At 32.3% G+C, this 27,747-nt stretch overlaps 1 protein-coding gene and 2 pseudogenes across 1 annotated transcript; all 3 read right to left on the bottom strand.

The window, feature by feature from the left end:
* Window positions 1-566: 566 nt before the first annotated feature.
* LOC114391315 (bZIP transcription factor 50) lies at window positions 567-3,641 on the bottom strand. The gene is made up of 3 exons (XM_028352383.1): window positions 3,179-3,641; window positions 1,938-2,161; window positions 567-1,056 (listed from the first exon to the last, which is right to left on the bottom strand). Exons 1-3 carry the CDS (start codon window positions 3,562-3,564, stop codon window positions 812-814), a joined length of 855 nt encoding a protein of 284 aa, XP_028208184.1. The 5' UTR covers window positions 3,565-3,641; the 3' UTR covers window positions 567-811.
* Window positions 3,642-21,607: 17,966 nt separating this feature from the next.
* LOC114373524 lies at window positions 21,608-22,583 on the bottom strand (annotated as a pseudogene).
* Window positions 22,584-22,762: 179 nt separating this feature from the next.
* Window positions 22,763-23,578, bottom strand: LOC114371293 (annotated as a pseudogene).
* Window positions 23,579-27,747: the final 4,169 nt, after the last annotated feature.

Here is a 27,747-nt window from a genome sequence, read left to right as displayed (position 1 = left end):
AATATGTGTTTGTATAACTTAGAAAACAATTTTGTAAAATGATTGTAAGGGTTGTTAGCGTTAGTTCAGGGGATCAGAGGTCTATACATACCTTTATTGTAACTAACTCTTCATATTACAATAATATTAATTTCCTTTCTCTCTAATTTTCTCTCTTCTTTTCTCGAATAATTACAATACTAATTTTCATGCTATATTTACAATTTTTGTTTATTAGTGTTAATAATAAAAAAATTCATATCTTTCTAATTAAAATTGCTAAAAAATATTTTTCCAAATTATTATTATTATTTTGATTTATTGTTAAACATAGATATAATTAAAATTATAATAGTTCTCGAAATAATTTCATCAGTTAAATAATAATCTTAAAAAAAATTAATGGAATGCTATAAAAAATTCATATCACTCTTGGGTGCCTTACACTATTTGGGTGTTAAACTCATTCTCCATTGTGTAGATTTACTTCTTCTGTTGTCGAAATCTTACAATCATCGGTTGAAAAGTTATTTTTTATGTTACAATTAACCAAAACAACGTACTAAAAAAGAGGGGGGCATCCAAAATGGTGCAAACAATAAGTTTCATTGAACTGCCAAAAACTCAAAACGACGTCTATGTTAAAGATAAGAACGCAACATGTTATGGTCCCAATATAAGTTACAAGAACAGCACCTAAAAAAGCATATCACAGAACCTCTAACAAGTTCGACCGTATTTATAAATCCAATAAAACAAAAGAGAAAACGAACGAAAGAAAGAAGAGATGAATAGAAAACCTTAGAGCCCCCACTTCAGAAGTTATAGAACATTAGAACACTATAAAATTGAATTTCATCTTTGTTCTTGAAGCTCGGCTTTTTCTACTCTTTAAAAATGATTGCATCTGGAAACACTCAGAGATCTTACTTTCTGATCCTTTTTGAGTTACCCTTCTTAGGCCCTTCTGCTCGATGTTTTCTCTTGGAAGTACTGCTGCAACCCACAGCATTAGAGGCAGACTGAGATGGCATATGATGCCCATGCACCACAGCAGGGAACCCAACAGCAGAGGTTCTGCAACATCGACATGATCAAAACCTTTAAAATGACATCTAATTAACATGAACTGCATTAGGTCAGCTTCATAACACATTCTTCACCAATAATGACCACACGGGACTTGGATATTATTATTATTTTGACATCTTAAAATCACTCTCTGTTTAGCATGCATAAAAGTGAATCTTCTTGTTTGGTGAGTCCGTTGGAATTTCCATGTTATAAATTTGTTCTGATTTTGGCATAAGCAGAAAATTTACATTTCAACAAAAGAAGACTTTTGTTTCGAAAAAGCTCAAAGGCGATTTGGTGATTTTAACAATTATATAACATGATTAAACTAACCCATAAAATTTTTCAATTCAGACACAAACAGACTAAACATAAATGAACCCATTCATTACTTTATTTAGTTCCACATAACCCATAAAATCACCTGTATCTCCTTAAAAAAATTAAGAGGACAATGAAATTTACAAGACTAACAAAGAAAGGTATAATTAGCAACTTAAAAAGGCTTATTATCCTTGAAATTGAATGATCTAGGCAAATGCATCATCATATTTAATATCAAGTTAGCATGGTTCATGGATATGTTCACAAAAACTTTGGTCAATGAAGACAAGGTTATAACGTATTTATGTTCACAAAAACTTTGGTCATTGAAGACAGGTTTATAACTTATTAATGCTCTGGGCTCTGGCGATGCCAATACATGAAACAATGAAGTATTAGCATATAATTCATTTTAAGAAAACAACCAAAGTGGAAGGCTAAACCATGCCAAATCATGAAAGCAAATTAATCAAGCAAAGTTGTTGTTGTCTCCACTGAATGCCCAAAACAAAACAGCAATGGCAATAAAAGGTAATACAGCTTGCAATCGCAAGCCTTACCCAACAAGAGCACAGCAGACTCCTGCATGGTCATTGAAGCACCATATGTACCACGCAATTGCAAGCAAAGCCGCAAAGCGTTGTTCTCAGCATAGCAGCACTGGAGCAAATGCCCCAGTCTTCTGCATTCCCCTTCTAGGTACCTACTCTTCATCTCAAGGTTTTTCACATACAACTTCTTCCTCTCCCTTGACCTCACAGCAGCATCCCTGTTCCTCAACTGCCTGAAAAACACATTGAATGCAACTCTCAAAACCACAATAATCATCCCATCAAATTCCATTTCCAACGAAATCTTCACAAAACAAATACAACAAACAACCAAACCTCATTTGGTTATGAACCAATAAACACAGGTATTCTACCAACCAAACCTTATTTGGATATGAACCAATAATCGCGACAGGGCCATCAACACCCAAATTCTCAAAAACAATAATTTGATTCGTTTACATTAAATTCATAAACTTGACCAAATTCACATTCATTATATTCTATCAATGCAACTCTGATAGCAAATTACACATTGATATCCTGTAACCAACTACATCAAACAATAAAAATAATATAAATAAAATAAACCTCTTTCATGAAAAGAAAAATATGTTTTCAGAAAAATAATAGATCAAAGGAAAATATGCGCAAAAATGAACATTTTATACAATCACATTACTTATTAATACATCGAAATTTATCTAATCCGAGTCTCAACAACATCAAACTATAATATGTACAGTGTCCAAGTCCAACAATAACAAATAAACTCACATCCCCCGCCCCCCCCCCCCCCCCCCCCCAAAAAAAAAAAAACTTTAAGCACATACATAAAACTTTTAACAATTATAAAAGACTAAATAGTCTATCCATTATCAGTGTAAAGGGACTTTACACCATAATTCAATTACAAACCGTTATGAAATATAAAAATTAAATTAAAAATCATATCTTCTACCTGATTAGTTGAAATATACACGGTCAGCATGTAAGAATTAGGGTAAAATATATTTTAGGTCCCTGTGAGTCAAACTTGGTTTAAGTCTCTATAGGATAAATCGATCAATTTGGTCCTGTACTAAAAAAAACAGTGTATTTAGTCCCTGCACACTGACACAGACGACCGAGCAACCAATTATGTACTAAATTCACCTGTTTTTTTCAAGGTATAGGGACTAAAATTGATCAATTTGAAACAACAAGACTAAAACCAAATTTGACCGAAATTAACAAGAACCAATTTTTACCTCTTTAATTTCTTCGACATGGGTTCATCGGAAGCAGCATCATCGGTCTTGTCTTTGTCGGAGCCTTCCTCGGACTCTATTTTTGAAGGCGGGCTCACGGGTCCTTCCTTGGGCTCCTCCACCAGAATCTCCTCGAAGAGCTTGTAATACCCGGCCTCCGAAGACGGCGTCTCGGGCAAAACGACAGCGTCGTTTTCGGCCTGCGTCATGAGCATGTTCTCGATCTCGGACAAAACGGGGTCGTCGTTCGGGGAGGAATGATTGTCGGTAACAACAGGAACGGCGTTGTCGTCCTGCAAAAAATCATCGACGTTAAGTTCAGGTATGTCGTCGAGGAACGATTCCCAGTCGATTTGGGTGAGTAGGGTTTCTTCTAATTCGTCCATGATGGGAACCAGGGAAGGGATTATTGAGTTGAATTTTGGAGAAGAGAAAATAATTTATTTATCGAGATTTTTGAGAATGCGTTGTAACTTGCGGGTTAAGGAAAAGAGGAAGCGGAGGTGGAACCGCGTGGAATTTTTGTGCCGTCACTCAACCAATGGGATCGCGTATAGTGGCACATCTTTTACACGTGGCTCATGGCTCGTGGCAACCACCCAGAATTCTCTAACTTTACACGTTGTCTTTTATTTTTAAAACTTTCCTATTTAAATAAATGAAGAAAGTGGGCGGAAATTTCCGTTTCTGATCTTAGAACGTAAATAAATTATGACCAGGAAAATTAACTGTTTGAAAAATATAAAATAATAGAAAAATAATAAAATTAAATTTATTTGAAAGAAATAAATAAAAAATTAGATAAATATATTGAGAATAAAAATAAAAAATATATAAAAAAATTTAATATTTTTAAAAATGTTACTTCAAGTAGTATTTCAAAAAATATTAAAAACTATTTAAATTTTTTTCAGTTAACCTAAAAAGTTAGAAATTACGTGAAATGTGTCGACTCAAATGATAAGTCTTCAGCAAAATCAAAGATTAAAATAACTGAAAAATATAAAATAAAATTATGATTTATTTAAAAATGGTAACTAGAAAATTTGATAAATATATTCAAAAATAAAAATGAAAGAAAATATAAAAGTTAAAAGTTAATATTTTTCTAAAAAATACTACTTCAAACAACGTTTAAAGAACGCTAGAAACTAAAAAAAATTATTTACTGAATAATCAAACAAATTTTTTCAACTAATAAAAAAGATTAAAAATTAAGTAAAATATTTTATTAAACATAATCTTAATAAAAGTTTAGGTTAAAAACTACTTATTTACCCGTGCGACCTTGATTTCTACGTACTTTTAAAATAAATAATCTAGGTATATCACAATTTACTTAAAAATAAATATTAGAAAAGGTTTTAATAGTTATAGATCTAGTTAATGTTGCATAAACTGTGTTAACATAATAACTTGAAGCATATTAAAAAAGTTAGTGTCGGAGTAACAAATATCTCTAAAGGTTTTAATAAGAAAAAAAAATACCAACAAAAGCAACACAAGATCTCTATGCACGCATGTTTGGAATAGGCAAATTTCCCAGTTTGAGGCTTATTTACAAATTATTTCTCCATTTGGGGTCTTTTTTAAAGTTTTTCTCGAGGGGGGCTGTTTTTTACGTATCCTGCACGAAATATCCATGCAAAACACCAGCATGATTAGCGCGTTCTTCGTTGGGGCAACACGTGGCAGTGGCGCCACTGTCACTGGCGACACCAGTGGTATCGCCACCTGCACTAGCGCTTTGGCCATGCAGGGTGGACTCGCTGGTAGTGTTGGCAATGCGATTTAGGCTGCTTAAAACGCCACTCCTTTTAACGTTTTAGGGTGTTTAAATACACCTCCCCTTCCACCATTTTTTCAGTGCTTCAATTTACCTCTGCAACTTCTTTTCCTTTGTTGGCTTTGGCAAATAAAATTTTGGGGTATGAAATATTTATTAAAGTACCTTTTATATTTTATAGACTTTCCATAGACTTGTTAGTGTGTGTTTAAATGTCTAAAAAATAAAAGAAAAATTATGTAATAATGTTTATTTGAAGAAAATTTTATCAGTGAAAATAAAATATTTTGAATATGAAATTTGTAGTATTTTTTTAATTATATTAGGTTGGTGTTGATGATTTATTAGTGTGTTAATAATTGATGAGCATTTGCACTTTCATTTAAAAAAATTTGTAGATCATATTTATTTGAAGTGAATATTTTGAGGACGAAATTTATTTTAATATGAAGTTGTAGTATTTTTTTAATTAGATTAGGTTCATTTGTTGGTGTGTTAAAAATTTTGAAAGTGTTATTTGATGATGCTTTGTTGTTTCTCGTATCATATTTATTTTAATATATTTATAGTAATTTTGTAATTACCTATTTTCATTTTGAAGTTATTATTGTTAAGATTAATTATTTATACTACTAACTTCGTTCATGAATTATTTTATTTTGTCTTTAAAATTACTATCTTGAAATTATTCATTTTTTTTAAGTGTGTCCCATGAAATTTATTTGAAGTTAATTAAATTTTTTTAAAAGAAAAATTGAATGTGAAGTTCCAATAAAGGGACCTTTTGTGATTACATTTTATTAGTTTGGATTTAAAGTTTTATAAAATCGTTCTTGTTATTTAAGTGTGTTGATGTGAAATTTATTTAAAGTTAATAATTTTGATTACATCTTTATTAGTTTAAAATTACTACATTGAAATCGTTAATGTTTTTAAAGTGTGTTAATGTGAAATTGATTTGAAGTTAATTTTTTCAAAAAAATAAAGTTTTATTTTGAAGTTCAAGCAATGACTTTTTGTGATACCCATTTTATAATTTATTTGACGTGTTAAAATATTATTTTTGTAGGTACACGATGAATTCAGTTATAACAGTGTTGTATTTCAATGGAAGGGTATATGAAGATAATGATGGTATAATATTTGAAGGCAGTAAAAAAGCGATTCAGATTAAATGTGTGATTAGTTTCAATGCTTTGAAGAAAAAAATTGGAGATAAGGTAAAGTTACAAAATAATGAAATTATTTATGCTATCAGTTGTAGATTTTTAGTGTCAGGAAAATATATTGCCTTGCAAATTTGTGATGACGAAGACGTTGAAACGATGCTGGAAAGTTTTAAACAACAAGAACAAATGTCAGTTCTGGAATTGTACATAGAAAAGGATGTGGCTGGTGGTTCAATGTTTCATTCTGCAAATTCGCTTACATCATGTGGAAATTATTTATCTAATGATGAGACACAACCGCCAACAAATATGAGCAATTTACATGTTGACGAAGATGATGATGATGATTATCTTGTGTCTAACTCATACGTTGAAGAGTCTTTAGACAAAGATGACAGTGTTGATGGTACATCTGATACAGACGATGAAGTCACCGACATGATTCAACCAGTAAGAATTGTTCACCCAGTAGAAGGTATAATTTGTTGTATAAAAAAATTAGACAATACATTTATTATTTGATGACAATTGTATTTAATGCTAAATAAGTATGATTTGAATTTTTATTTTGAATTGTTAGGTGCACAATGAATTGAAAATCCATTTTGGAATGATGCTTTGCATTATAACAATATCAACTGTAGTTATCCTGATGAGGAGGACATTTGCGGTTTGGAGATGTCGTCGACCTTTAATGTTGACTAAGAATTATATGTTGGCATGAAATTTGATAGTAAAGATGCGGTCAAAAATGCAGTCAAACAATATGTTATGAAGGTGCATCAAAATTTCAAAGTTGTTGAAAGCAAATCGAACAAGTATGTGGTTTGTTACTTGAATAAAAGTGTAGAGTGTCCTTGCCCTTTCTATATGAGGGCAATTTTATCTAAAAAAATAGATACGTGGAAAGTCACACAATGGGGTGGACCACACACATGTCTGAATATGACCATGACACAAAATCATGAGAAACTTGATTCAGATTTAATTGTCACTTGTGTAGTAGGTACATATTTTATGTTCATATTATGTTAATTTTTTGTTAATTGTCATTTAAATTTTGTTATGTTATTGACAGGCATGATCAGAGAAGATCCATCAATAAAAGTTTATTTGATTCAAGAGAGGATTAACAGTGAATTTGCGTACAAGGTGTCGTACAAAAAAGCTTGGTTGGCGAAACAGAAAGCCATTGCAATTGAATATGGCGATTGGGATGAGTCATATGCGAAACTTTCGTCGTGGCTAACACACATGCAAAATTATTCTCCTGAATCATATTTTCAAATACTACATGACGATTTTATCGTTGGGAATACGGTTAGTCGCGAACACCGTAAGTTTCATAGAGTTTTTTGGACTTTTGGCCAATGTAAAGAGGCTTTCAAGTACTATAAGCCAATCATACAAGTTGATGACACACATTTGTATGACAAATACCGTGGGACCCTCTTAATGGCCACATCACAAGATGGAAATTGTGGTGTCCTTCCACTAGCATTCGCGGTGGTTGAAGGTGAGACGTTGACAGCGTGGTCATGATTTTTGGCACACTTGCGTGAACACGTCACAGATAAAAATGGTATTTGTCTGATATCTAATCGACACGCGAGTATAAAGTCCGTTGTCGCTAAAGAAGCACTTGGTTGGCAACCTCCCCACGGTTATCATGTCTACTGTGTGCGACACATAGCAAGCAACTTCAATCGGAAATTCAATAATGCCAAACAAAAAGAAATGTTGAAGAAATTGGGTAAGATTTCATATTTGATGGTCATGTTTATTTAAGTTTTATATATACTTAAAATTGTTATTGATAACTAATTTTATGCAACCTACACTCCTTGCAAGCACATTTTTTTTATCAAAATTTAGACAAATTTCGTCAACTGAGTCCAGCCATAGCAACATGGATTGATCGCATTTCAAAGGAAAAATGGACGATGACTTATGATAGAGAAGGACGTCAATATGGCCACATGACAACCAACCTCTTAGAATGTATCAATAAGGTTTTGAAGAATTGTCGCAACATTCCCATAACAGCATTGATCAAATCAATGTACAGTAGGTGTCGAAAGTACTTTGTTGAGCATGGCCGCCAAACCCAAAGACAGTTAAATGAAGGACAAGTATATTGTTCAAAGCTTGTTAAAGAACTTAGAAAAAATCAAGAACAAGCTTGTTTGCACATCGTTCGCGTGTATAACATCCACTCCACAAGGTTTGAAGTAGAGGAGACCTTCAATCCTATTACGCAACGTGGCGGACAAAATTGGGCAGTTAACTTGAATGGTCATTATTGTCAATGCGGAAGGTATTCTGCGCTTCACTATCCATGTTCACATATTATTGCAGCTTGTGGTTACGTGAGCCTGAACTACTACCAATATATAGATGTTGTTTACACAAATGAGCACATCTTAAAAGCTTACTCCGCACAATGGTGGCCTCTAGGGAATGAAGCGGCTATTCCTCCTTCTAATGACGCATGAACACTTATCCCTGACCCAACTACAATTCGTGCGAAAGGTCGGCCAGAATCAACAAGGATAAGGAATGAGATGGATTGGGTCGAACCATCTGAGCACCGACAAAAATGTAGTAGATGTGGAGCCGAAGGGCATAATAGGCGTCGCTGTCCAATGCAATCTGGGTGTGGGAGTTGTTCAAATCATTGATTTATGTATGTTAGTCGAGTGACTTGTATTTGTTTAAGTTCTCTTCATTGTATTGAATTTGTGGGGTTGAATAAATTCGTTAGTTAAAAACATTACTTATTTTGGTTTGTGTACATTAGTTATTTGTGGGGTTCAATGAATTCGTTAGTTAAAAACATAATCATAAACCCTAACCCTAAACCCTAAGCCCTAAACCTAACCCCTAACCCATAATCCAAACCCCTAAGCCTTAAACCATAAGCCCTAACCCATACCCCAAAACCATAAGCCTTAAACCCTAAACCCCAACCACAAGCCCTAAACTTAACCCCTAACCCAAAACCCTAAGCACAAACCCCTAACCCCTAATCCAAAACCTTAAGCCTTAAACCCTAAGCCCTAAGCCTAATCCTTAACCCCTAAACCTAACATTAAACCCTAAACCCAAACCCCTAAACCTCAAACCCTAACCTTAAGCCCTAAACCATAAACACTAAATCATAAACCCTAAATCGTAAATCATAAGCCCTAAACCTAACCCCTAACCCCTAAACCCTAAGCCCTAAACCATAAAACCCTAATCCATAAAACTCTAACCACTAAGCCCTCAACCTAACCCCTAATCCACAACCCTAAACCTTAAACCCAAAACCCTAAGCCCTAAGCCTAATCCCTAACCCCTAAACCCCTAAACCTAACCCCTAATCCACAACCCTAATGCTTAAACCCTAATCCCTAACCCATAAACCCCAAACCCAAACCCTAAGCCCTAACCCTAAACACTAACCCCTAATCCCTAAGCCCTAAACCTAACCCTAACTCCACAACCATAAGGCTTAAACCCTAAACCCTCAGACCTAAGCCTAATACATAACCCCTAAACCCCTAAACCCTAAGCCCTAAACCATAAAACCCTAACCCCTAAGCCATAAACCTAACCACTAACCCCTAATCCAAAAACCTAAGCCTTAAATGTAACATCCCAATTTTTCGTAAATAAATTTAAAAAGCTTTTTAGTAATAAATAAATAAATAAATAAATATAGAACAAATAATAGGCTGAGTACCCTAGGTATAAATAGTTATGTTAAGTCAGCTGCCTCCTTTTTGGCCTCATTTTCGTTTTTCCCCTTCTCCTCTCAAAACCCTTTCTTTTTCCCGCAGCCCACCAAACCAGTCTCAGAAAAACGACGATCTCGAACCCGTTCACCGTTGGATCGTCGTGAAATTTGAGTATCATGTTTGCAACACAATTCCGAGAATTCTCACCGTTGGGAATTTCGATATCATGTCTGAACTGAGATAAAAACCCTTCGCATTGTAGCCTTTTTCTTTCCCGTAGAAACCCAGAGCTGTCTTGGTAAAACTACGATCCCGGTTTCGTTAACCGTTGGATTATTGTGAAATTTGGATATGTTGTTCGAAATTCAATTCCGCACGCTTCCACCGTTGGGATTTGCGAGATAATATTCTTGGAGGGAGAAAAAGGAATCGTATGAAGACAGTACAAGTGGAGGTTTCAATCTCTTCTCCATCTCTCTGACGTTTGGGAATTCTATCGGAGCAGTCGGATGAATAATTGAAAGAATTTCCGGGAACCGCTAGAGATGTTACTATCGCTGGCTGAAGACACGTGAGCCCGCTTAGAGGTAAGGGATGAGTTATTCACAGTTGGGGATTAGTGAGAACATGTGTAGGGATCCTTAGAGGATTAAATTGGGATTTTATTTTGGGATGTTTGTTAAATTGCAATTTTATCTTTATGATTATAAATAAAATATTGATGTCCTGATGAAAATTGCTTGATAAATTGTGCTCTTGATATTTGTATATTTGGACCTATGATTTGGATATAATTGTGTAATATTATTTGAGGGGTTTTAGTCCTCATGTTGTGATAGTCTTTTATATAAATTGTTATATTGAGGATATGAAATGATAATTCAAATTGTGAGTATGTGATGAATTGTAGAATAACATGTTGCTTTGAGATTATAATATTGTTATTGAGATTGAGTATAAGTGTAAAGTTGAATATGTGTTAATTTGTGAGATACGTGTAAACATGTGATGGTGGATTGTGATACTATGAGATGTGAAATTGTGAATGAGTTCTAGTTGTGGATAAGTGTGTAGTTAACACTTGATGTGAAATTACTTGTGTTGTAAGCTATGAATTGTACAATACCCGACCAGCGTTATCTTGAGAAAAGCGTTGATGCGCAGTGTTAAAGAGAAAATGTAGGTTTCCTATTTAGGAACCAGTGTTAAATCGTAGCGCAATTGTGTTGAACGTGTTTAAAACACGAGTGTAAGGTCGTGGGTATTGTATAATTCATGAGCAGTGTCTGCATGTAAAAAAAATTATTTTAGGGGTTGGACCTGAATCAGGAGGGAGAGGCCCTGACGGACTCTTCGGAGTGTAGGCCTTGGGGATCACCGGGTTTGAGTGCTCCTTTAAGCCTATGATGATCTCATATGGTTGGAGCATTCTCGCAAAACATCGTGACCCTGACTGGTCTCCCTATGATCTTACTTAGTGAGAGTGACCTGACAAACCCATTGTGTGGTGTGTCTTGTTATGTACTCCTAAGCGCCCCAGGGTGGTTTTTCACTGACATGGTACCACATTGCATATAGAATTGAGTCTTAGCATAACTATTGCATATGCTTGCTAATTGATGTGTTATTATATCTTGATCGAAGTGTGGGATTCTTGTGTAATGTGATTGATAATTGAAAAGTGAATTTTGAATGACGAAGTGGTGAAGTTACGTGAGCTATGTTTAAGCAAGTGGTATCTCATTTATATAATATGTATATTTAATTGTCTTGTTTCTCTATTAGCTAGGAATGTGATAACTCACTCCCTGTGTGTTGTTGTGTTTGGATCCTGTGATGATCTTGAACTTGTGTTCGGGGGAGCAGATGAATAGGTGGATGACTATGAAGAACCTCATGCTAGAGGACACGGGAACACCACGCTCTGATAGGATGTGACATTAGGATATATGTTCTATATTAATTGTATGAGACTTATATGACTTTCTTTGAGTCAAGATGACTTTATTGTTTATTTGGACAAGTTTGAATATGATGTAAAAGAAAGTGAATGTGAGCCTTTTACCCATTTGAAAAGCTTGTATTTAAAAATGTTTTAAAAATACTTTTAATTAATATTTGAATTTTTATTCCTTTATTAATATATATATGTGAGGGGTAGAGGGTGTCACATTTAAACCCTAAGCCCTAAGCCTAATCCCTAAACCCTAAAACCTAACCCTAACCCCTAAACCCCAAACCTAACCCTAAGCCTTAAACCCTAAACCCTAAACCATAACCCCTCAACCCTAAACCTAAGTTTAGTGAAAGTGGGGAGTCCAATGTTGTAGTTAAGGGTATTCAAATTGATACTAAAGGAGAACTATCTACAATGATGAACTATGGACTTAGTCAATGTGGAGTATTTGCACATATGGCGTTGGTGTTCGGCTTTAGTTACCAAAACTACTTATTTTTTGTTTGTCTACTTTAGTTTTATTTTTAAACTTTCTTTATTAGTATAGTTTGATGCGCCACATAAACTGTATAGATTAGTAAGGCATAATAAATGAGATGCGATAGATTAACTATCAAAATCAAATGTCATACATACAACAACAAATTTACACAGAGACATCAAAATCATTCATTATGGTGTCCGTGATGTCGTGAGGATGGGCCATGAAAAATGAGGCTATGTTTTCGCAACACCACCGAACGAATGTTCACTCGCAGAAGTATCAGTGTGATGACCTTCAAAAGGATAATGATACATCTGTGAAAGATATTGGGAAAATGTTGCCGGCGTGTAATACATTCCATGACCACGCTCCATCATTTGTTGGGAATATTCTTCCGCTTCAACAGGCTCCCTTCGTCTGCCTATGCCCTGAGTTTCAACACTTGGCTAAAGAATGTGAAACTCTTGTGCTGGGAATTCACGCTCTGATGTTGGACCATGTGACATTGGCTCAGTGATTCTCTCTTGCTCTTCGGATATAATCGCTAACTTTTTCACGTAAGGCACGAGATCATCAACTGCCCATGTGTTCCTCCCTTGTGGTGACACCATATACTGTAAAGTCTCCACAACTTCACCCTGCAATTATTAGCCTCAAGATATTAATGCTCATGCTTAACAAAATAATTTGAAGTTAAACATTGAAAAACAGATAAATACCAATGTAGTTGTGTTTGCATTGTTTGGGTCGACAAACATCTTTGTTTTACGCCTATACCAGACCATGTAGTCCGAGTTAAAACTCAGTAGGCCCTCCTGTCGAGGATAAACGTCGACCCTAAACTCAGCTCGATTGTTCCATTGACTGATGATCGGGGCCAAGAGCTGGAACCAATTTTCGTCTTGTTTACCTTTGAGCGTTATGCCATGGAGATTCTACGGTTGCGAAGGACACCCGTGAATAGGTTGTTGCAATCCAAATTGTCGTAAAACTCTATCGGGTTGGTGCCACTCAACAACATGGAAACAAATCAGTGGCACCATCGCGAACCAGGCTACACTTCCAACCACACAAATTGGAGGCAACGCTGCCATCACAGTTGTTGTGTATGGCTCCCAGACAAACTGCATATAACAACACAGTTGTCAATTTTCAGTCAAACATAACATATTAACATTTCATTTAACCAATACATTACGATCTTCTTACCTCATGTCGTTTCATGATATCCAATTTGCGACGGAAAACTATAAGATCATCATTGCCAATATGTTGATTTCCACGTCGCAGCCACCTACATTAAAAATGAAATCATCATTTCATCATTAATTATTTTCAATTGAAATCTAATTTTTTAAACGACAAACTTGTGTCCGAGTAGTTTATTTTCTATTACGGGAGGCGCCCTCTTTGAAGCCAAAGTCGTGCATCCTTCCCATGCCCACATTTGGATTAAGATGCACATACCTCTGATTGATTTAACTTTGTAATCGGTGGCGCTCCACATCTCTCTATATAAATACGCAAGCATGGCAGGTCCCCACACATACGTGCTGCACTGTTCAAAGTCACGTAAAAATTATAGGTACCTTAAGGAAACTCTGCTACTGCTTTTGTTAACAAAGAGGACACTTCCTATGAATCGAAGGATCCATGCACGGGTAAACCTTTGTAATTGGTCTACGTTACCGTCGTGAATATTTATGTGAGAAAAATGGTGAGCCAGCCAACTTAATTTTACCACACTGCCTTCAAGTTCGCCTTCCTGTGGTCTGACTCCTAATAATTCTTCACATAAATCGGTCCAATCAAGATTTGTTTAACCAATTAATGGTGCCCCGTCAGTACGAAGACCTAATAAAACTGACACATCTTGAAGAGTAATGGTAGCCTCTCTGCATCTCAAGTGAAACGTGTGTGTTTTGGGCCTCCATCTTTCAATCAACGCACTAATTAATGCTACATTTATCTTTAGGTATCTCATCTTCATTATCTAGTAAAACCCAGATTGCCGAAGCAGAGGAACAATTTCCTCTGGTATTTGTTCTTCACCTTGATACGTGGGGACTGCTCGTTAGATGTGTAATTTTCTGTCTGGTTCCCCATTCCAAACATGTTCTGAAATATGCTTGGGTTGCATCCACAAAACGTCACCATCAATTGGACCAGACCTAGTTTGTATATTTGATGAGCATGATGACGAAAATGTCATTGATCCTACAAAATAAAATATAATACAATTAATTGACGATAAAATTTATACATTAATTATACATACACAAATTAAGTATATTTACAAAAAATTAATTAAATATATAAAACAAATGGAGTGAAATCAATAACAAAAAATATATATTTTAATAACTAAATATATTATATGAATAATATAACTTAAATATACTCTCCAAATAATTTCAAATACATGCAAATACAACTTAAAATAAATAACAAATTATATTTTTCAAAAATTACATTTTTCAATAACAAAATATAATATACAATCACGGAAATTTAAATATATTCTACAAATAAATTAAATCACATCTAAACACAACTTTACATAAATAACAAATTATATATATTCTACAAATAAATTAAATTACATACAAATATAAATTCTACAAATAACCTAATTCATATATATTCTACAAATAAATTAAATTACATACAAATATAAATTTAAATATATAACATAATATTTATATTTTTGACTAAAAATTAAAATAACATATATACAAAATTAATGACTTCAAATAATTACGAGTAAAATAATTTAACATACAAAATCAATAATTTAAAATATGTAAAACTATTCTAATTTAAACATAACATATGAAGCTAATAATAACTAAAACTAACGTAATATAAAAAATTTAATTCAGACCTAATTTTAAATTAATAATTTATAGTACATGAAATTATTCCTAATCTATGATATCAAATATTTAAATTTAATGTAATCTACCATATACAAAATTTAAACTAAATGTAATCTACCATATACAAAATTTAAACTAAAGCTAATATAAAATTAATAAGTTACGGTACCTAAAATTATTCCTAATCTATTATATAAAAAATTTAATTCTGACCTAATTTTAAATTAATAATTTACAGTACTTAAAATTATTCCTAATCTATCATATCAAATATTTAAACTAAATTTAATCTACCATATACAAAATTTAAACTAAAGTTAATCTAAAATTAATAAGTTATGGTACCTAAAACTATTCCTAATCTATTATATAAAAAATTTCAACTAAACCTAATCTATCATATAAAAATTTAAACTATTCCTAATCTACCATATAAAATTAATAACTTAGAGTATGTAAAACTATTCCTAATTTACCATATAAAAAATTTAAACTAAATCTAATCTACCATATAACATTAAGAATTGAAACTAAACTATACAAAATTATTAGCTTAGAGTACCTAAAACCATTTCATTATCAGAATATAAACATCTACATAAATAAAAACATATAACATATTCAATATATAACTTACAAGTTTTTAAGAAAATGGAAGAACACGAACAACAGGAAGCAACTAGCTCTCTCTCGACACAAGCAATTTCACTCTCTCGATTAACACAAGCAAACTCGAAAGCAAGGAATGCAGGCAAGGAATGAATGCCATGACCCAGCTTTTAAACGAAGAATCACACAAATCGCCAATGGCATTTGTGATTTCAAACCAACGCAAATCGCCAATGACATTTGTGATTTCTGCTGCAAACCTGCAGATTTTGCACTGCACTGCTCCTAGGCTACTACACTGCTTCAATGGGACGTGACATAGCAAGCTCAAATCGCCAATCAACCTGGCGCTTCCAGTGTGGCAGGCGGAAATCGCCAGTGAGCCTGGCGTGCCCCCCAGCCCTTGCCACGTGTCCATCATGCACGAAGTCGCCACTCCCACTTGCGACTTGCATGCTGGGTACGTGCAAAAACATCACCCCCTGGAAAAATGTTTGAAAACGACACCATTTCGAAAAATAGTTTCTAAATGAACCCCAAACTGGAAAATTTGCCTTTGGAATACATATGTTTATAAAATTAAATTTTTATATTGAGACAAATGTAGCTAGTTGTTTAAGTTCTCCAAAAATGCATAGAGTTAGAGTATCCAAATAAAGAAAATATATTTAAGAATAATCTCATAGATATTTTTTGTTTTATTTAATACTTATAAAGTTGTATGAGAAATTTATGTTTAAAATTTTTAGAAAGGATTTAACTCATGTTTAATTGAAATAGTTTTGTAATGTTAAAATACGAAATGATAAAATAATTTAATTTATTTATTACTATATTGTGAATAAAAATGATTAATTTTATAATATTTATATATATAGTTTATAAACAATGCTTTGAATAATTTAAATTTTAAGATTTAATTTAATTAAATGCAACCTTTTGAAATCAAATATCAGTTATCAAGATGTTGATTCTAGAATTGAAATTAAATCTCTTAAATAAGGACTTAGTATGGGTCTTGTGGTTGAAAGAAATTTTACAAAAGTTAATGGATACTGATACATTATTATTATATTTTATAATAGACAATTTATATTTCATTAACTAGTAATTGTGTAAGATGAGTTGTTATAGAATTTTAATATTATCTTTGACCCATGAGATGAAAATATATTGAGTTAAAAAAATAATAATTTTTAATAAGTTTTTCATGAAGGATTTAGGACAATATTGTATGTCATAAGCATGATAAAAATAGTATCACTTTTAGTGATTTTGCCTGACTCAACTCATTCAAGATTGTCTCCCTTGTAAAATACATGTAGATTCTACTATAAAAAAAATATCTATATTTAATTAAATATTATTGATAAAGTAATTTAAAATAAAATTTTGTAGGATTGAAAAGTAGAAAGAAAAAGAAATATGTAGAGTATTAGGAATGAAGTTTTGTAAAATACTCAGAGAAATTTATTTGTTTGCTTATAATGATTCTACTTAATTTGAGCATGATTGTTTCTTGGGAATAATAATTGTGATATCTATCATTAAAAAATTAAAACTAATTTAGTTTATGATATTATCAATGAAGTAATTTAAAACTATTTTGTGATAAAAATATATTTAACAAATTTACTATAATATATTTATATAAAAAATTAGCATTATTATATAACTATTTAATCAACAAAAAATTTGTATATGAAGTTGTTAAGCATATAGTTCAAATATTACTTTGTAATAAATATATTAATAGCTAATTAGAATGAAATTAAGTTTTAGTATAAACAGCTTCAAATCATATAATAAATATTATTAAAAAAAACTAATTGTGAAATTATCTATCTATATCTTCTATGTAAAGCAAATTTGAACTTTCTCAGGCCATCAAATGGAAATTCTAATTTGTCAACAATCCTTGATTTGATATGTAAAAGAAACTTGAAGATTTATAAGACATTGGATCTAATTTTTAATTTGTCATGAACCATTGATTTCATTCCATAAATATTTATCATACTTGAATATTTATGGACCATTAGATTGAGATTTTGACTTTGCAACAACCATCTACTTGACTAACATTTTTTTTTTTGTAAAATATCTATATCATTATTGATATCTATATATCTATATGCCATTATAAAGAGACTTGAAACTCTTAGAGCAGTTGATCAAAAATTTAAATTCATAACAATGGTTGATCTTATTCACTTATGTTACTTCAGTGTAATATTTTTGGGTCATCAACTTGAAAAGTTACTTCACAATAATCATTGATATAATTTAATATGATATAACATTAATGGAGGATTAATAAAAATGTTAAAATAATTTATTATTATTATTATCTTCTAGAAAACATTAATTATTTACTTTTAAAAATTAATAATCTAATAGTAATTGAATATATGTAAAAATTAAAAATTATTAAATAATCATTAAGAAAATTAATAAGATAAGACATAACATAGTATTGATTTATTTATTTTAAAATAATAATTGTATATATGAATGAGTGTAAACTTTAGTTAAAATTTTTAGAGTACGTTGTTCAATCAAGACTTTAATTTCATAATAGTCAGTTGATTTACTATAATTATGTAACTTTTACTTTAATGCAGATCGAATTTTTAACTTCATAGTTACCATTGATATGATTGTGCTGTAACATTGTTAATTTTTACAATAATAATTTACCATTGTTATCTCTTATATATTTATTAAATAGAAATAGAGAAAACTAAAAAATAACAGATGATATAGTATTAAAAAATCATTTAAAAAAACTGCTTACATATAAATATTTACTTTTGCAATAATTATTTACTTTAAAAATTAATAATTTAATATATGTATATAGATTTAAAATATTTTATAATATACAATTCAAACTCGCAGGTCAAGTAAGCTATTTGATTAAAAAAAAAATATCATTGATTCAAATCAAATTCATAGCAATCGCAATCATGACAAATTTCTATGAGCAATTTATTACAAACTTAGAGGTCACTTTTTCTAATAAGTAACTAAATTTTAAACTTTCTTTGAAAAATTTAACGTATCATCTTTAAATCTAATCAATTCTCTTAAAAATAAAACAAAAGCCAAAGCCCCAAAAAAAAAATGATAAAAAAATAACTGCACCAATTTGGCTTCATGAGTAAGTGACTCATTCTTTCTTGTTTTTTTTCTATTAATTTCTTATAAGTCTCATTTATTTCCTTAACTTTTCATAAGTAACGACTCTCAGATTTTGTTTTAGTTGCACGTTCTCTCTCTCTCTCTTTTCTTTATCTACTATTTTCTTTATCAAAATTCCACCAAAAACTTTTCTCTCACTCACCCTTCCCTTTTCAAGAATTTCATATTTTATCTTACATATTTTTGTTTTGTGTATATTTACATATTTGTATTTAGGAAAAATGATTCTTGGTGAATAAATTTAAGTAATTTTCCTTATAATTAAGAAACCATCGTTATCTCTAAAATTGAGTAACAATCATCATAATGCATTCACTTAAAAAAAAAATGTTTTTCCGACGGCAAAAATCCATCGGAAAAATGGTCATAAGAAATTTAAGCCAACGGATTTGTTATGTCTGTCAGAAATTTTTTGACGAAAAATCCGTCGGAAATTTTCAACAAATGATTTTTGTCGGAAATTTCAGACTGATATTTTCCGTCAGAAATTTTCCAAGCATTCTTTCCGATAGAAATTCCATCGAAAATTTCCCATGGCTCATTTCAGACGGATTCTTTGGTCACTCTTTCAAACCGCTTCTATGACTATAACATCTATCATACATCCAACGACGATTCCAAAGAATATTGTTCATATTTTGTATATTACAAAAAAAAATAGGAACATTCATGTTTAGTCATACATAATCTTAGAGTGATCTCTATTATATATTAGTAGCATGAATTATGATCATACTTTACTTGGAAAAAATGGAAAATTTCAAGCAACTATAATATAAAAAATCTCAACTAACCTGAATAATAGAGCGTACGTGTTTGTAATGAAATGATCACCCAAGACAGACTAACTATGAAGCTCAGAGTAAGAGAGAAAGAAAAAAGTTTAAAAATCATTATCTATATATTTTCAACACTTTGTAATTGGTTAAAATTGATTGAAATGAAACATTGTACTAAATATGATCAATTAGATATTTTTACAATAAATTATGAATAATTCGCACAAATAATATATTAAAAAAAGTTTATGCCTAACGAAAGGAGCAAAATGGATAAAAAGAAGCCATACATTGTAAGGGAAATATAATAATATTTTAGGTGTGAGGTCATGTGAGTGATAATCACGTACTTATCAATCAGGTATAGGTGTATAATAATACTTTGTATATTTTTTTATTTGAATTCTAAATTTTTTTAAAAAATAGACGACAATATCTAAATTTAATTAAATCTCTTTTGTACATTATATTTTTTTAATTTGTAATATCTAAATTTAAATTATATTTATTTATAAGAATCTTATTCATTTATTTAAAATTTTCAAAAATAAAATATTTTATACTTAGAAACTTCAATTTTTTCAATATTAGCTCTATACAGCTCTTTTCCAGTATATTATGCATCATCTTTCAACAAATTGTACTTATTAGAAGAAGAAAATACAAAGTAAATATATTTATTTTTTAAAAAATATTAGATATTAAGAAAATTGATTAAAAAATAATTAGAATGTTCTTACTACTATATTTTTATTACTTTTTTCTCAATAATTCGATTATCTATTGCAAATTTGTCTAGCTTATCTGCATGTGTGTTTCTACATTCAATGGTTTCTAAAATTTCTCGTATGGCCAAGAACCAGAGTAAACACCATTGGGCTTTGCAAAGCCGATTAAAACCCGGATGATTAACTCGCATGCCTCAACAATGCCAGAGGGAATTTCACACAACGTTTGTCCAAACCAAAAAAGAGGCAATCTTGTACAAAACCTGAATTATACTTAATTTGCATACATCGTAATAATTACAAATGAGCTGAGCCATACAAACTGAAACCTGAACATCACTACATGATCCACTTTCGTGGCCATTTTCTCTTTAATTAGTTATCAGATATTTTGATATTTCATTATCCCTAATCCTTGAAATGTTTAACCCAGAAGAGGATTTTTGTTTTTGCAGAAAGTGGCAATACAACACTAATTGTCATTGCCATAGTTGGGCCTACTGGTGTTCTCGTTTGCTCATTTGTCTCTGCCTATATTTAAGAAGGAGGAAGGCGAGGAAAAATCTTGTAGGCAAGTCCAACTACCAATTTACTATGACCTTTCTATTTTCAACTTAGTCCTCCATTGTTTCAATGAAATATAAATATAGAGAAAAATCTCTCTAGAAAGGCATATATGATCTATCATAATTTAGAGTAATTCTTTCTTGTAACTAATAATTGAACTACATACATTCTATTAAACATACAAAATATGAAATATTTTTAATAATTCCAAACATGAGTAATTAAGTCATTACCAAGAAGGTAAGAAATAGGGACTAATATACACTTTGTGTTCTGGTTTCAGAAATTATACCTCTCAATATTCTATTTTGGTTGTAAAATATTTGAAGAACTTACTAAATTAAATTTAATCCCTGCGTGAATATCTTCTGTTAGGAACAGGACTAGCTAACTACACTAACCTATATTTAATAATTCTTCTCTGCTTCTTATTTCCTTTCCATGGTATATTTATATACAACGGATAAGACTTGACACTCATGACCATAATAGAAAAAAGATAACAATGATAACAAAATTGCAAATAACAAAATAGTGGAAACATGCTAGTTTGTTATAATTGTGATAGTGTTGTCGGGCAAGGGATATGCTGGTGTCTTCTGCACCCTCTTGGGCTTACTCTCCCTTTGGGCTGTATTGCTATCATTACCCACCGCTGGAAAATCAACCTTGTCCTCAAGGTTGGGCAATGAAAACAAAATAGAAATAGGGAAATTCATAGCAACTTTCATGCTTTCACCAGTTATGTAGTAGATGTCTTTCTGTCCTTCATGCATGCTGGTAACATAGACCTTGAGGCTGGTCATCACATCACCACTCTTAGTGGGGTGATACTTGAGCAATTCAGTAAGCTTTGTCTTGTTCTGAGAAACCTCATGAATACTAAGTTTTAGATTCTTAGAGAGGGCTACATAAAACTAATTATAGTCCTCCTTGTTCTCAGCAAGTTCAAAGAACATCTCAATGCACTTCTTGACCAAGTTTTTCCTAATGACTTTCAAGATCTTGTTCTGCTGCAACATTTCTCTAGAAATGTTGAGAGGAAGATCCTCAGAATCCACAATACCCCTAACAAAGCTAAAATATTCTAGCATCAACTCCTCGCAGTTGTCCAAAATGAAAACACAGGGGACATACAGTTGGATTTTGCTAGGCATCTTCCTAGTGTCAAAGAGATCAAAAGGTGCCCTCAAGGGGATAAAGAGGACAACCATAAACTCTAGTTGACCAACAACAGAAAAATGCTTAGCAGCAAAAATGCTCTTTAGTTTCAATTCTGTCAGCTATCTCTACAGATAATCCTTTGTCTGCCACCATTTCTTTTCTTAGCTGTTGAAAAGATTCTTTGTCTAACTTGTCAATATTGGAACATATTGTCCCAAAATTTTCACGAGGTATTCCACACATTTGCAACATGCCATCCAATAATTTTCTATCATTCAACTTTATATCATGTTCCCCAATGTTCAGCTCATCAAGTATTTTTTCCAAAATCCTAACAACGTCGAAAGTCAAACCCATAATTTCATATAAACCAGGATTACTAGCAATATCCAAGCCACACTGATAAAAGCATGGTGGTATCTTCCCTTGGATTCACCTTGTAAACCTTGGCTATTTGGTACCTTTTGAAAGATGTCATTCATAGCCACAAAGCTTACAAATGGAATTGGCAAGTCATACCTCAACAAAAGAAGCTCTCATTCAGATGTGACACCAACAATCTTGCCTTCCTCATCAAATTCTATGTTGCACTTAAGCTTATGCAACATATATGTTTCACCAAAAACAGCACTAAGCCATGCAAATGCCTGGGGAAGCTCTCCTAAACCATAGAAAGGATGTGTGTAAGGTGACCCTCCTTGAAAGTGTACAAGAGACTCTGCATATAACTTCATTCTCTTCACAGTGTCCAGTGTTGTGCCAAGTAGCGATGATCGCTAGGAAGGGCCAAAGCATGACCAATTAAGTCTATAGTGTTATCATCAAGGCCATATTTTGTTATCAACTCTTGAGTAGTCACTCGCGTCAAGTCCATCCCCGCGTGGGTCTTGGGATCACTCTCATTGTAGTTTTGCACATAGATGAAAAAAATTGTGTGCTCGACGTTGTGCAAATAGCCCTATAAGTGGGGGATGCAAGGCCACCATGTTGTTTGTGGGCACCTTATGAATCTTTCCTTCAGTAAACACATATCTGCCATCCACAACGTTGAAATTGAGAGAATGGGTAATATTGGTATGTATAAGAACATGCACCAAGTTGCCATTAACCAAACTAAACCTAGGGTTCATATCCATGCTGTAGTCCCTACTGGCGCCCAAATATGGAAGAAGCTTGTCATTTCCCCTAAATCTGGTCCAAAGCTTATTAAGATTGAGCGAAGTGGACTCTTCTCCATAATATTCATTCCTATCCATATGCAGAACCTTGAGGTCATCGATGGAGAGAAGACCACGGAGAATGCACTCATTGAGACTCGTGCTCAACATGTTCACATCGTACTCTGCATCCATGTTCAATCAATCTTGATCTTGTCAAAAGCGTGGTTTAGGGTTTCCAAAATGACAAAGAACAATGATGGATAGACACAACACGACAACACGAAAGTGTGATTGGCTCTAGAGGAGAGTGGTCTCTCTCTGATTGGTAAGACTAATGGCCTTGCCATAGAACTCCAACACAAGCTCTGGGGTTGGAATAGGGGGATTGCAGAGCCTCATATCCAAGGGCACCCTAATACAATTGCCTTGGTCATGTGGCAGACTAATACCAGCCAAATACTCAAGAACATTGGATTTACCGAAAAACTGATCGCTAACAACAACTATGGAAGGAAGCTGAATCTCACACATCTTCATGAAAACCATGGAAGAAATTACCTCGACAGCAAACTGCTTGTCCTCACCCTTGTAGTTGACCACAATCATAGGTTTGTCAGGAGGACCAAGGAAAACCTTAGATGGACATAACTGCCGATCACTCCGAATGGAGGCAGCAGAAAATCTCCTTCCATGCAAACGCTTAGCATCAAAGATGGTGTTGCCGAGGTTGATGGCGACTTAGTCCTTGGCGGCATCATCGATCAAATGTTCGGTGAAACTAAAGTAAGACAAGGAAAATGGCAAAAGGTGGTGAAATAGAAGGGATGAGACCTGTGGGGGGTAGAATAAGTGCAGATGTGGGTGGTGGTGGATGGATGGGGGGATAGGATGCCACAAACAGAGGTGGGGATTAGTCATGCTTCCGACAGGTTAAAGGCAGGTCGGACCAAATTGTTAGGAACAGAGGACTAGCTAACTACACTAACATATATTTGATAATTCTTCTTTGCTTCTTATTTCCTTTCCATGGTATATTTATAGTGATCATACAACGGATGAGGCTTGGCACTCATGACCCATAACAGAAAAAAGATAGAATTGCAAATAACAGAATAGTGGAACACATCCTAGTTTGTTATAACTGTGATAGTGCTGTCGGGCAAGGGATATGTTGGTGTCTTCTGCACCCTCTTGGGCCTACTCTCCCATTGGGTTGTATTGCTATGATGTTCATAATAAAAACCTTGATTACTTCGTAATCGATAGGTCTGAATAACTGCACAATTAGAATGTTTCGCTATATTTTAGTTCTGGTTCAAGGCAAAGCCTAATTTATTCATGTTGCGTTAAAACTGATGGCTGCATGTGCAGATCCATCCATGAAAGCACAATTGGATCGGGAAACACCTACAAAATCATTAGAGGTATTGTTGGAGGCCTTCTCTACCTTCATGAAGATTCTCGATTGCATATTATCCATCGTGATCTCAAAGCAAGCAACATTCTCTTAGATAAAGAGATGAATGCTAAGATTGCAAATTTTGGCATGGTAAGACTAGTTTTATTGGATCAAACTCAAGCAAATACAAGTAGAATTGTCAAAACCAGTAAGTATTAGAATATAAGATACCTTATAAAATGTTGACAGTTTAATTTCAATCAACTACCAATGAGAACTAATTTTAACCTTAATTTTCACCAAATAAGTATTAGTAGATTATTCGAAGAGTTTGAGTCTTGAGTTGTTATAATGGTTAAGTTTTGTATGACTGAGTGATGGGGTAAAATACTTTTACTGTACTAGGAATTCAGAATTAAAGCTTTGTTTTGATGATCATTGGCTTTAGCAACTGAAACAAAATGAAAATTTATAACCATGTGAAGAATCACAATATTTATGACCAACTATTCATGCACTCGTATTCATGCAGAATATGAATTTTTTTTTTGCCGAGGCTTGTATCGTAATCATAAAAACATTTTAGATACCGAATCAAAACCTAAAATTTTGATATCCATGTATGTTATAACTATGATATTGTTTTTCAGATTTAGATGATACTCTGTATTCCCTCATATTTGGTCTTGCAAAAAGCATGTTCAAAAAATATCAAAGGTAAGTGCCTGCTTATGCCTAAGTATTGTAAAACTTTTGAATTAAAAATATATTTAAGTCACTTATTGTAATTTTTTTATTATAATACTTAATTTTTTAAGTATTATTGAAGATACTCTATAAATATTTTATACTTTTTCAATAAATATACAAAGAACCAGAGAGAAAGCATTTGATTTTATTTATTATTAAATTCGCTTCACAACCCCTTGCAAACACACCAGGTTGCAAACCAAAATGCATTCATGTGATATAGTGCCATCCAAACAACAACATACCGTATAGTTCAAAAAGCTAAGCACAAACGTTCAATTTTCAAACTCAAAACCACAACACGAACAAAAAAACATGAAACATAGCAAAATGGTTTGCACTAATAGTAGGAAGCTATTAAGAAAATAGTAAACTAAAAAGTGATATATTAAGCAAACTTGAAGCTTGAGCACAATGGTTTTATTAGCAGCAGTGAGCACACTAAGATAAGAAAGAAACTCGAGCCAGCACCCACTCCAACTCCTACGACGAGACTGAGTAACTCCTTTAAGACAGTGTATGTTAATCTGAGAAAGTTCCCGTTCCTCGCAAGTTCGATTGAAGCCAATGGTGAGGTGAGAAGCAGCAAGAGAGAGGGATGGGTTACAATGGCTTACCTGTTGGTGACGTGGGCTGACAGTGGAGGTACAACGGAGGCACGACGGTCGCGGAGGCACAACAGTCACGGAGGCACAACGGGTTCCCTTATCAAGTCGCAAAGGGGAGTGACAGAGGATTAGAGTTACAATCCTTCAAAAATATCTATAGGAAAATACAATATTTCTGACAGGATAAATTCCGTGAAAAATATTTCGTTGGAAATATCTATTTTTTTAGTGATTTTTTTCTTCTTAGAGTGTTATAATAATACTTGATATCAACATATCAAATCATAAAGAATGAGGTAGGCGATTAATGGATAGTTTTGGAGATTCAGAAAAGAAAAATAAGCATACAAAAAGAACTAACTTTGATCATAAGAGAGAAAATAAACAAGCAGTGAGAGGTAGGCCTAGAGAAAAAACTTTTAACGTTTTATAGACTTTTTTTTTATTATGTTTTCTTTTTACGTCTTCCTCCTTTTTTTTATAAAGACTTTTGTTATGTGTTTCATCTCTTCTTTTTTATTATGTGTTTTTTCTTCTTGCGTGTTTTATGTGTTGACATGTCATTAATTTATGTCACGGGTATGTTTTATTTCAATGGTTGTAGGAGTTCATCAGGTTCATTTTTAATTGTGAGTTCATGGTTATGATATCTCATTGCTTGCATTTTTTTTTTATTCTTTTCATCTTTCGTTTGGTTAGAAACACATGAATTAGGTTTTAAAAAAGAGTTATTTGTTTTACATTAATTTTGAAATGCTTGTAATAGAAAACTATAAAAAAATTTATGATAATTTTATATTTTTAAAAAATCAAATAAATTTGAGTGAAATTTTTATGAAACAAATTTATGCACCAAAAAATTACACATATGTTTGTTTTTTTGATAAAATAAATCAAAATAATCAATGCAAGTGCAACTAATTAATTTAATGAGATATTAACTTTATCCCATTAATGATATTTATTATATAATTTAAAAAATAATAATTAATATTTAAACAAAGAAATTAACTTAATAGCATATATTTCCAAATCAGATTCCTGCATATCCGTTAGTTAGACCTAATTAGATTAAAGGGAGACCAAATTACATTTAACGAGTAATTAATTTGCATGCATTAATCATATTTTTTTTACAGAATAACTTAATGGTATTTAGTAAGTATATTTTTTTATCATTGAGGAAAAAATATTTAGTAAGTATATAATTTTAAAAATGTTAACTAAGTTAATAATATGTATTTCCAAATATAATTGTTGCCCTCTGGATCGTAATATAACTTAATTGTATAATTTTATAAATTTCATGTTAAAAAAAGAAGAAAACTTAAGGGTGCTTTGATTTTAGAAAATGTTTTCTATTTTCATTTTCTGGAAATAATTCTCATTTTAAAATTTTTAAGTTTAGAAAATATGTGAGTCTCCAAATAACGAAGCATCTCAGATTTTCCAAAAAAAAAAAAAAGGCATTGCACATTAAAATCACAATTATGAAACGTGACCTAGATTTTTGTTACTCCATATTTTCTCATACTGCAATCAAAGGAAGAAGAAATTATATAGTATACATTTGTTGGTTACTTGAATAAAAATTAATATCTATA

This window comes from Glycine soja, chromosome 2, assembly GCF_004193775.1.
Source record: "Glycine soja cultivar W05 chromosome 2, ASM419377v2, whole genome shotgun sequence".
Lineage (NCBI taxonomy): Eukaryota > Viridiplantae > Streptophyta > Magnoliopsida > Fabales > Fabaceae > Glycine > Glycine soja.
This window is presented reverse-complemented; position numbering and strand designations above follow the sequence as displayed.

What these genes read in the sequence shown, in the direction of transcription:
- LOC114391315 (XM_028352383.1), bottom strand. Translation starts at nt 3,564, where the DNA reads ATGGACGAATTAGAAGAAACCCTACTCACCCAAATCGACTGGGAATCG. An exon ending in ATGTCGAAGAAATTAAAGAG is followed by an intron (nt 2,162 to 3,178) that starts GTAAAAATTGGT and finishes TGTGTTTTTCAG; the next exon opens with GCAGTTGAGGAACAGGGATG. An exon ending in GTCTGCTGTGCTCTTGTTGG is followed by an intron (nt 1,057 to 1,937) that starts GTAAGGCTTGCG and finishes TCGATGTTGCAG; the next exon opens with AACCTCTGCTGTTGGGTTCC.